This window comes from Maylandia zebra, linkage group LG14 (assembly GCF_041146795.1).
Source record: "Maylandia zebra isolate NMK-2024a linkage group LG14, Mzebra_GT3a, whole genome shotgun sequence".
In the NCBI taxonomy this organism is placed as follows: Eukaryota; Metazoa; Chordata; class Actinopteri; order Cichliformes; family Cichlidae; genus Maylandia; species Maylandia zebra.
In genome coordinates, this window is record NC_135180.1 from 15,731,366 (window position 1) to 15,743,822 (window position 12,457).

Genomic DNA, 12,457 nt, shown 5'->3' on the forward strand with positions numbered 1-12,457 from the left:
TTCCTTTGGCAAAATGGGTCAAAAGAAGGACTTGACAGGCTCAGAAAAGTCAAAAATAGTGAGATATCTTGCAGAGGGATGCAGCAGTCTCAAAATTGCAAAGCTTCTGAAGCGTGATCATCGAACAATCAAGCGTTTCATTCAAAATAGTCAACAGGGTCGCAAGAAGCGTGTGGAAAAACCAAGGCGCCAAATAACTGCCCATGAACTGAGAAAAGTCAAGCGTGCAGCTGCCAAGATGCCACTTGCCACCAGTTTGGCCATATTTCAGAGCTGCAACATCACTGGAGTGCCCAAAAGCACAAGGTGTGCAATACTCAGAGACATGGCCAAGGTAAGAAAGGCTGAAAGACGACCACCACTGAACAAGACACACAAGCTGAAACGTCAAGACTGGGCCAAGAAATATCTCAAGACTGATTTTTCTAAGGTTTTATGGACTGATGAAATGAGAGTGAGTCTTGATGGGCCAGATGGATGGGCCCGTGGCTGGATTGGTAAAGGGCAGAGAGCTCCAGTCCGACTCAGACGCCAGCAAGGTGGAGGTGGAGTACTGGTTTGGGCTGGTATCATCAAAGATGAGCTTGTGGGGCCTTTTTGGGTTGAGGATGGAGTCAAGCTCAACTCCCAGTCCTACTGCCAGTTTCTGGAAGACACCTTCTTCAAGCAGTGGTACAGGAAGAAGTCTGCATCCTTCAAGAAAAACATGATTTTCATGCAGGACAATGCTCCACCACACGTGTCCAAGTACTCCACAGCGTGGCTGGCAAGAAAGGGTATAAAAGAAGAAAAACTAATGACATGGCCACCTTGTTCACCTGATCTGAACCCCATTGAGAACCTGTGGTCCATCATCAAATGTGAGATTTACAAGGAGGGAAAACAGTACACCTCTCTGAACAGTGTCTGGGAGGCTGTGGTTGCTGCTGCACGCAATGTTGATGGTGAACAGATCAAAACACTGACAGAATCCATGGATGGCAGGCTTTTGAGTGTCCTTGCAAAGAAAGGTGGCTATATTGGTCGCTGATTTGTTTTTGTTTTGTTTTTGAATGTCAGAAATGTATATTTGTGAATGTGGAGATGTTATATTGGTTTCACTGGTAAAAATAAATAATTGAAATGGGTATATATTTGTTTTTTGTTAAGTTGCCTAATAATTATGCACAGTAATAGTCACCTGCACACACAGATATCCCCCTAAAATAGCTAAAACTAAAAACAAACTAAAAACTACTTCCAAAAACATTCAGCTTTGATATTAATGAGTTTTTTGGGTTCATTGAGAACATGGTTGTTGTTCAATAATAACATTATTCCTCAAAAATACAACTTGCCTAATAATTCTGCACTCCCTGTATATTTGAATCAGGTTTGGAAGGAAAAAGAGAATCGTTGAATGAGGAGTGGCAAACAAAAACAAAAACTCACAAAATGCTTCCCAGTTATAGCAAAGGTACTCTGTGGTGCTCATATTGTTACGACATTTACTGCAGTGGCCCACATTCGAATCTGTGACAGCTGGAGCTTTTCTATTGAATGTTTTTACCAAAGTGTATAAAGTGGCAACAGATGCATCCATCAGTCATGTTTGTTTTTCTGTAAATATAGTGTTCTAGTCCCTTCATGGTTCAATGTCTTAGGGAGCATTTAGCTCGATATACTGTTTTTGCATTTTGTTGTAAGAGTGTATCGAGATCGAATATAGGAAGGAATGTATATAGTATCGATATGCACAAACTTTACACTTGTGATATTCTATAGATCCAAATCATGTATAGACTGCCAAATAGATGTTTATAGTAAATTAAATTAATACAAGTAGTTTATTTTGTTTTGTTTTTAGAGGCAGATGTTTTTATTAGTCTTATCTTGTCAGGGCTCTGTGTGCAGGCGGATGGAGAGGAGGATCCAAATGCGAGACTCTGAGACTCTGGAATTGAATTGAGACTGAATTGAAACTGAGAACCTTAGCTTTATTGCTGGCGACAAACGAAAACGTGAACAGAACAATGACACCGAGAACTGAACACACAGGCATAATTCTGAGGGTACGACACGACACTGACACAGAGAAACACAGGGCGTAAATACACAGATGGCAGTAATCAAGGGATGAGAGACAGGAGGGGAACACACCTGGGAGAAATCACAGCTGACGAGAAGTAAACTGAGCACACTCACATACGATACAGACCTACACAATAAAACAGGAAACTCAGACACATGGAACCAGACAAGACATTGAACTAAACAGACAGCTTCACAAACAGACGGGGTGACACCATAGACAGACAGAGATACAGACGCAGACTCAGACCGAATGTAACACGTAGAACTCAAACAATAATAATAATCATGATAATAAATTGGAAAATGATAATAATAAACTTGGACCATGACATATCTAATTAGCAGCACACACGTTTGATCTGTTTTGACAGCCAGTTTTGCCTAATTGGATGACTGAATACTGCCTGTTGGATGGGAGCGATTGCGTGCACGATGTTCTTTTGTACCGGATGAAGGTCTGTTGGACTGAAATATTGTGTTTTAATAAAATAATGGTAAGTGAGACAGTGCGGACAGTGAGGTTATTATTTAATTGTCTAATAAAGGAGCAAATGCCCAAAAGAAAACATCTTTAAAAAAGACCACTGGGTGGTCCGATCACCGCAATACTGAACTTTAACCTCCTAGGACCTGGCGTCCACATATGTGGACATCACATTTTGGGTTGTCTAGACCAAAATACCAAATTTTGCTCTACAAGGGTCTGATATCCACTTACGAGGACATTATATATATACTGTTCTATCGAAATTTAAAGCGAATGTCCTAATTTGTGGATCTCATTTCTGTCAGAAACAAAAATCATGTAAAAAAAACAAAACAAATCACGTAAATCTTTGTTTTTACTTTTTTTTTTTTACAGGTCACAATCAGCTCAAATAGCAAAGAGAAATTAAAAATGCATGCCATGAAAGAGTTCAGGTCTTAGGAGGTTAAAGATAAACTGTATGAACTTGAAGTTCCTCACACTGTCAGGTGGACTTTAAAATAAACTGCGTATAACTTTTGTGTTGTTTTACGCCTAAAACCAAAACCCCAACTGAAAGCTGCTGCCTAGAACTTCTGTAGCTTTATGAAGAGCTTCATATCTACAACCATCAATAGGTAGACCAAGAAAGACAGAACAGCAGAGAGGTGTGTGTTATATGAAACCATTAACTAAAACTCCTCAGGCACCTGTCTCTGTTTCTGACATCAAGTTTTAATCAGATTTTAGAGAGACGGAAAATTTTTTGTTTTGTTCTGAAGCGTGAGAAGCAAGTTTAGCTTTAATCCATCAGCGCTCAATTTCCTGTCGTCTCGCTCCGAGATTTGCCAGCGGAAGAACGTTGACGTGCAAAAGAAATCAACTTTGGATGGAAAATACCTTATTAGGTATTTACTGGTCCTTTGTGCTGGAAAACTGGCTGGTGGAGTGTTAGAAGTGAAAATGATAATTGTGCTAATTCCAGAGGAAGCATCAGTCTTTGGTACAGACAGAGGGCTCGTTGTATTTGACAGCGAAATTCCTCACATCATGCTCACAGGCACACACGCTCACTCGATTAGATCAGATTCATGTTACTGTTGGTGTGACAGGATACTAATGACTAATGCAATTTTAATGAATCAAACTGAGTGGAATCATTCATCTCCACATCTCCGGGGAGCATAAGACTACCGTGCAGAAATATCCTTATCTCTGAACAACTAACCACATCTCACTACAACAATGTGTGAGATTTTATGTTTCTATAATGTTGTTAAAACACACATTTACGAGAAAAAAAGCAGATCGGTTGATTTATGGGGTGATCGTGGCTCAAGAGTTGGGAGGTCGCCTTGTAATCAGAAGCTTGCTGGTTCGAGCCCCGGCTTGGACAGTCTAGGTCGTTGTGTCCTTGGGCAAGACACTTCACCCGTTGTCAGAGGGCCCATGTCCGGCAGCCTCACCTCTGTCAGTGTGCCCCAGAGGGGGGTGTGGCTACAATGTAGCTGTCATCACCATTGTGTGAATGGGTGGATGACTGGATGTGTAAAGCCCTTTGAGGTCCTTTGGGACTAGTAAAGCGCTATATAAATACAGGCCATTTACCATTTCCAAGGTAATACATTGGCATGCAAAGTGCACAGCAGTGCGTAAACCAATCATGAAAATGTCAGTTTTCATAAGATCATGGCTGATAAATTATTATCAGTAACATTGTAGTGTGAAGGTGATGTCTGTGGCTGTTGGGACATAAGCACAGAAACCAGTTTATTTAGATGCCTCTACATTTACAGGCTGCTTTTACAGACTCTGAGGGCTACGAAAAATGCTCCAAGATTTATTCTGGTTTCTGTAGGAGTGATATTTGTCTCTATAGGAGGAACAGGAGGCACACAGTGAGTTTCACTGTTCTATTCTCAGTACACGTGGAAAATTTCATCCTTATTTCAGTGCATGCACTACCATAGTGTTCACGCTGAACTTAGTGTCTTGGTAATTAATCTAATTTGAGAGGATTTGAGCTTTGTGACATGGTGTGTTGTCCTGCTGGATTGGCAGCCATGGTTATAAAGAGACACGGCAGCAACAATAGTCAGGTAGGCTACAGCATGTAAACAATGGTGGGCAACCCCTTACACCATTACAAGAGAGTTTACAAAAAATACAGACATCCTCGTCTCCATATCTTGGTTGGATTTAGTGGTTATTTGAGTTGCCTTCCGCTCTAGGTCGTCTTGAACATAAGAAGATAAAGATTGATTCATCTCCTACGGGATATTCATGTGTCCAGTTGCTTACACACAGAGATCAACTCAATAAATTAACAGTTTAAAGAGTATAAATGTTCAACTGTTGTTACTGCTGGAAGGTAGTGTGGGGATCAGGTCATGAATCTTTTGTCCTGACAAATCATTATAAAATCTCTTGATAGTAGAAACAAAAGATCTTCTAAAGCATTCTGTCCTAAAGCACTTATCATCTGATAAGGTGACCGCTTAATCTACTTTTATGGTCAACCAAACTCCTGTGGAAAGGATGACTGTGGTTTTCAAATATGGCATTCCTTCTTCTCTGTACACCTTTCCATCACAATTCCCAATGAGTGCACAGTTCTACCAATCCCCACGCCAGCCTTCTTCACCAACTTGTCTATTCTCCTAGCGTCCTTGTGCGTCACACTGCCTCCCCAACACACGTCAGTAAAAAAGAAGACCTTGGCAACACCAGCAGGCCATGTTGAAATGCACTGATTTGCTGCCAAGTCATTGGCTGATCAAATATTTGCATTAATGAGCAGGTGAACAGGTATGCTAATGAAGAGGCTGGTGAGTACATATCCCTGCTGTACTATTTTTAATCTTTTTTGTGCGTAAAGTACAAAAAAGGGTGACTGTTGACTTTAAAACCAAAACTACTAACATTTATTGTATTGTACAACCCTGCTTGGAGAACACAGAGCTGTTTCTACTGTAGGTGAGAGTAGCACACCTTCGAGGCAAATGTCAGGGGACGAAGAACCCACAACGGATGACACAGTCGTCATCCTCTTGTTCTTACTGTCAGAGGAGAAGAGAGGGACTTATCATAATGCAAGACGAGAACACAATCTCCATATGATAATGCCATATTTTAATTCTATTAGGAGAGACAAACACAAACAAGAGTCTGGCCCTTGGGAGGACTGCTGTTCTCTGTGGGCCTTTGGATGACTTGGCAGGGAGCTTTTTAATAGGTATCAGGTGGAAAATAAAACAAACAGGGTGCTGCAGCGAGTCCTTCCAGAACACAGTGACCTTTTGTGAAAACACAAAGATCATCCGCACTGCTGCTTTTAAGTAAGCCTCGCGATGTCACCAAACATGCTTTGTATTGATTTGTTAGCAGGTATATGGGACATAAGCAAGGCACAAAAATGTAATTAATATACTACACAGGTTTTCTAGACAGCTAAATATAAAAATACAATGGTTGCCCTTTCTTTTAGTGTTTGTTCTGTTAATAATAATAAGAAAATAGTAGCTGTTGTCTCAGCACTTTAATCCTCCTAGGCTTACAAAGCCGATCCGCAGTGAGGATCAGTTCCCTGGGGTGCAAAGGTTACCACTGACCTTCATAAGCTTTGCAGGTTTAAACCCCCGACAAGCTTATTCTCTTCAGCATCTTCTAAAGAATAAGAAGATTTAGTGCATAAGGGCAGTCGTGAATTTGTTATTTAACTGGTAAGTTGTCGCAGCAGCACAATGCGGACAGCAGAAAGAGTCAGATCACAGATAAACCTGTTTAATGATGACTCACCTTATACGACACACTGCCATTATACAAACTTTGATAACTCTGCTACCATATTACAGGTTCGGCAGGCGCTAATGTGCATTTAAGCTAAGTGCTAACATCAGTATGCTAAAACGGAAACAATGGTAAACTAGCAGATTTATATTCATCATTACTTTTCTGTTAGTACAATTTATTTAACTTACTTGTTTAGTGCTGAACTTCGACAGGGTCAAATACAGCTATTTACGCATGTACCACGCATGTACCACTATTGCTGTGCTAGCTGTTGCATTTTACGAACATTTGCTAATTGTTGAGCCTCTGACTGCCCGTACTAGAATCTACTAGATATGGCCATTTAACAGTTTAAACAAAATGGAATATCACATTTTTCTGATTGAACTAAAGTAGTTGATTAACCAGTCAAAATTTTGGCATCACTGTTCGTATTGTGATGGCGCTAGCATGGGAACAAAATTAAATCTTCTTTTAGAAAAGCATCAGTGATTGACAACTTGCTTGTTAGAGTTGTGTGTTTTGTGTGATGTGCTTTGGTCTTCATTCTTTTGAAACCAGACATCAGGGTTTAACTTTTACAGTGTCTTTGCCAGAGTTGGTTTGTTTATTTATACAGACTAATGAGGGAAGGGCTAACCACATAATGTGCCGGTGTCGTATACTGTACTGCATAATGATGCGAGGCTTTGTGTCTTTTCTGTAATCAGTTTCAAAAGGAGTAAGGCTTGTTTGTGACAGCTCTGCAGCTGAAATCCTGGCCACTGGAATAATTTACACAGAACTATAAAAAAAATCAAATAATGAAGCAGCAGCCGGGCAGTTCAGACAGAAATCAGATGTCAGTTCCCCTACAAATGCAGTTTTTACACAAATCGCTACTGAAAACTCAATAAAAGCCCATTTTAAAATTGTATTATTATTATTTTTTACAATCCTTCACTTCACAACAAAATATCACTGTTGGAGTTTGACCTAAAATATATGACATTTAATGAGGTGTATGCTGTTGGGTGGTTGTAGGTTAGCAAATGCCTAAAGCTGAGAGCAGCTCAGTGGGAATCAGTCACTCAGTTAGCCTGGCTTTACACAGAGAAGGTCATCAAGCTGAGAAGGGAATACATTAGGCCAAGCTTATTCAGAACAGTTTCTATTCGCAGACAGAGTAAAAGTCCCTACGCATACTGCAACAATTCAGCAGCCACATTTCAGCACAGTTTCCACACAGAGTTTTTATTTATTCAATTTACATTGATACACATTTTGATAGTACCATGCAGGTAAGAAATAAAAATGCCTCTGGATGAAATATTATGCTCGGAATGAAAAAGCTCCAGGCAGGGTTTCCTTAAAACAGCCTTCACTCTAACATTAGCTTTTAGTCCACCCACACTAAGAATACAGGTGCTTTTAGGGAAACACGGTCTAAAGCAGTACAGAAAGGGATGGTGAGGGGAAATATAAGTACAAAAACATATTCTAACACAAACACCAGCTAGACTTTATGATATACGGGACATATATGGCAGGACAGAAACCATATCGTTATTACTCTATTACTTAGTTATTGATACAGTAGTCGAATATTAAATAATAGCATTTATAATTATAGGGTAAGGAAACTTCACAGACATGTTATATGATTAACAGGCTATTGCATTCCACCCCCCACCCCACCCCCAGCCCCATCGCAACCCTTTGAGTTCCAACTGGTATGAATTTGTTTTACATGCAAATGTCACACCGTCGTCGCTGTGCCGTCACTTCCGCCCGCCGTCCCTGCACACAGTGACAGAGCAACATGGTGCTCACTAGGACTTTTCATCGCACTTCTTCTTCTTCTGGAACTTTCTGAACTGGGACTGGATGGTGACGGCTGCCTTTTCAGTCTCTGGGTCGTCCAAGTCGATGTCAAAGTCCTCTGGCACATCCGTTTTGGATGCATCTGGAAAGGAAAATGAAAAGGTGTTTGAACCTTTCATCAGTGTGGACAAAGTTGGAGTTTATCCCACGGTCAGGTAAGGCCTCTGCTCTGAAAAGCGATTTTAGATTAGCAACCTTAAGGACAGAGGTCAAGTTGTATTTTTCCACTTATTGACATCTCCGCGGGACCGTTTTTGGATCAACATTTAGAATTTAAAAAGTTGTTTTTTGAAGCCTCATCAGCATATCCCGATAACAAGGCAGTGCTTACTGTAGAGAGATCACTGCTTCTGTTAGTTTGCATGACTTAATGGTCATATAAGGTCTTTCAAGACATCTGCTATATATGATCAGCACTGTGTGGACATGAGTAAAGTTTAGGCTTTTGTTAGCAGTTCGGCCTTCATTTGGGCTCATAGGTACAGATCAACAGAGCATTACCAAGGTGAAAAGGCATGCACACAGGTGCTGATTTCCAAAGCTGTGGTCTTTTCCGTAACCTGAAGTAGTAATGTGTAGACAACTAGTCTAGTGTGAACGTTGGCAGGACATAGCTGGCTTGATCTCATAATCTCTCAACATCAGCTTATGTAATACTGCTGTAACTAACTACTACATTATTACCTGAGTACTCAGTAGTTACAGATCAGACCACATCTTTTGGCACAGCCGAAAAGTTTGACTGAAAACATTTGACAGTGTAGCTGTTACAGATACTTAAAGATGATTTTTTTGGTATTTCCTGCTACTGTTAAAAGACTTTTGCAATGATGACACTCACATGCACAGATAATATGTAGCATACACAGAAACACACAGAGTTCTGTCACAACATCATATGATATGGGTAAATAATAGTGGAGCAGGGCTTCTGTGAGGGAATCGTGCAAGAAATAAATTGACGACCAGTTCTTAATCCTATCTGGAGCTCAACCAACACTGGCAAAAAGGCCACGACTGTAATCCCAGTGAAAGCAGATCATATATATGCACACTACCAGTCAAAAGTTTGGGCACACCTTCTCATTTAATGTTTTTTCTTTATTTTTGCTACATTGTAGGTACATACTGAAGACATCAAATATATGAAGCTAGATATATGGAATTATGTAGCAAAGAAAACAATAATTCTAAATATGTCTTATATTATATAAATCTCAGAAGAGATGAGCCAAGAAACACAAGGAATGGACATTAGACCAGTAGAAATCTGTGCGTTGGTCTGATTAGTCCAAATTTGAGATCTTTGGTTCCACCCACCGTTTGTTTGTGCGACGCAGAAAAGGTGAACAGATGATCTCTACATGCATGGAAGCTCAATGAGAGAAAGGCAAGAGTGTGCAAAACAGTAATCAAAGAAAAAGGGTGGCTGCTTCGAAGAATCTAAAATATAAACATGTTGTGAGTTATTCCACGCTTTTTTTGCTTACTACAGAATTCATGTGTTCATTCATCTACAATGTAAATAGTCATGAAAATAAAGAAAAACTATTAAAGAAAATGTGTGACAAACCTTTGACTGGTAGAGTATATATATACCAAAATCAAATCAGTGTTAGGTTATCATTTTAAATTTCTACACAGTGGAAAATACAAAGCATTTGAATGTCATTCCAAAAAACGTTTAGTTATATCTAACTGCATAATTTTAGGGTAATATGTAGTATGTATTTTAACTAGGTTTTAAAAACCTGGTTGTTATTGTTATTATTGTCCTTAATATGGTCAACAAGCATTTGTGCATTTTTATTACCTGACAAACGGTTAGAAACATGAATAAATAGCCGATCGAGGAGTAAATGAGCAGATGAAAATAGCTGTGGTGTTACAGAGAAGAGTTTTGGTGATTAAAATGATTTCCTCCCTGTAGGTTATATGAAGGGAGGCTATCAGAAGATTTTTCTCAAGCAGCATTCACTGTGGCTCCAACATATATCAACAACAACAACTTTTGCCACCAAGAATAACAGTCTAGAAGAAAGTAAAAGTCTCTCAGGCCTCCTGAAAATAATAATCATAGCATTGTTTTTGCCATGTAAAGAATAACTGTATACAATTTTTACCATTTTGCATCTGTGATGATTAACGATCCTCAAACACAACCACAAGTTAGGTGGTTTTAGCCATTTTATTTTTCTGAGCAACTAATGAGTCACCAGCAGAGCTCCACATGAAGTCTAATGCATTTTGCTGCCTTACAAAACTTCTGCAAAACATTGATTGTCTCCAGTTTGATCAGCAGAGAAACACACGACAGAAGAGCAGAGGAGCGACTCGTGTATTGACCGTGCAGCTAATCCTTGGGTTCCCTTGAGGTTGAACTTGAGTACCTCTCTCTTGCTGCTCAAGGAGAAAACACTAACCTCTATATCAAGTCGCACTTTGAATCCAGCATTAATTGATATTGAATTTTCCAACGCTCTGATGCCTGCTGTTTTCATCCCAGCGGCATTACCTATTGAGCTGTGCCCTCTGCCGTGTCAACATGTTCGTAATCTTTGCAGTACGACTGGATGAGATCTGTACTGTCTGTCTACAGAGGAAGGTGAAAGGATGGATCTGATCTGATGCTGCCTTCAAGTGCTTGAAGGGATCATGTCAAGCTCAGCTAAGTCATAAAAAAATCAAGTCCAGCTTGTTTGAGTCAGAAATGCATCCATCAAAGAGCTGACCTTTTTATAATACATTAAAATCTCTTTGTCCTGGTTGAATGCGGTCAGTTTATGTTGCAAAAACTGCTAAAAGATTTGATTAAGAATCCAAGTGGCATCGAAGGTTCTACTCCTTTAAAGCTACAGACAAACATAGAATCGTATTCATACATATCACATTAAGACCTCTGTAAACTGAACCCAGAAAAACAATTTCACTAGTGACAGGTGATTTGCAAGGGGCTCACTGAGTGATCTGTAGGCCTGCATGACCGTGGCTTTAGCAATCATTTTTTTTCAGCGACTGGCATCAACCACATTTCAGGGAATATTCATTTTAACCTCACAGCAGTTGTCGTTGGATGGCCGTGTATTAGGCTACGTTCACACACAACACGTTCTGTTTACGGAAGTAAAAATGGCGGCTACAGAGCTAGTGGGTGTTGTTGCAATTTCTGCACAATCGTAACCGACAGAATTTTGACAAATTAATTAGAGAAAGAAGGACACTGAGAAAAAAGAGAGCCCGTGCTTTAACAATGGCCACCATGCTTTCTCGTTTGTCTTCTTCGGCGCTGATAATTGGCTTCTGTCTTGCGTCAGTGAAGTAAAAGAGGGATTTAAACAGCAGTCGCTTTCTACAACATCAGATATGTATCGGATTTAGTACCAGAAGTGACCAAGGTCGGATTGGAAAATATCTGATTTGTGCTGTTCAAACTGTCATACCATGATCGGATATGGGTCACATAGGGTCACAAAAGTCAGATTTGATGCGCTTTCGCCTGCGGTGTGAACGTAGGAAAACGTGTATTTTGGACAAAAATGGGCAAAATTAACGCTGTAACCAAAACTGGCTTTTCTCACTATACAGTGAATTATACTGTATATCGTACATGGACCAAGGAGGCTGCACCAGTGAGAGTAATTGGGACAGTTTCAATACTAGTGCATAAGCACAGTAGACATAAAGTCAAACCTGTTTAGAAATGGATAAGTTACTATTCTAGTTTTCAATATCATGTCTCAAAAGATGCTATTTTGGTCAATTTAATCAACATTTGTCCAAGTATGTAGAAACTATACCACTCCTATCATTGTGAGTTGAGAACTGCAGAGCAAGGAAACGTGAATGAAACAGTTGATGCCCATTGGCTAATGCAAGCACGATTTACAGTACTTTACTAACACTGTGCTACTTCGATCCTGCATGGATGTAGCTTCAATTTTAAAGGTCTGAAAAAAGAAGCGTGTTTGAAGGCCACCAGATGGTGACAGATGTGGTTGCATAAAAATGGCTTTCTGCCCCGACCTCTGTAAACACTGTTGAGTTTATGGTCTCAGTCATTCATTTTGGGCCATGTTGAATAAAAACTTCAGCCTATTTTTTAAAGTCTTGGTCATAACATGTTTCAAAATGGAGGATTTTCTGTGGTATGCTCATCGGCTAACGACTTATGCTTACTTTCATAGTGGGAAGTCAAAACAGGACTTCGGAAACTAATGGGTGACATAATGGTAGCGACATTTATCCTTTGTGCTCTCTGTGGGC

At 39.9% G+C, this 12,457-nt stretch overlaps 1 protein-coding gene across 1 annotated transcript in view; it reads right to left on the reverse strand.

The window, feature by feature from the left end:
- Positions 1–7,543: 7,543 nt before the first annotated feature.
- pcp4b (Purkinje cell protein 4b) overlaps positions 7,544–12,457 on the reverse strand; it is a 41,090-nt gene continuing 36,176 nt past the window's right edge. The window contains exon 3 of the mRNA XM_004544011.4: positions 7,544–8,276. Within this exon, the coding sequence (XP_004544068.1) occupies positions 8,143–8,276 (134 nt within the window). The 3' untranslated portion in view covers positions 7,544–8,142. The remainder of the gene's footprint in view (positions 8,277–12,457) is intronic.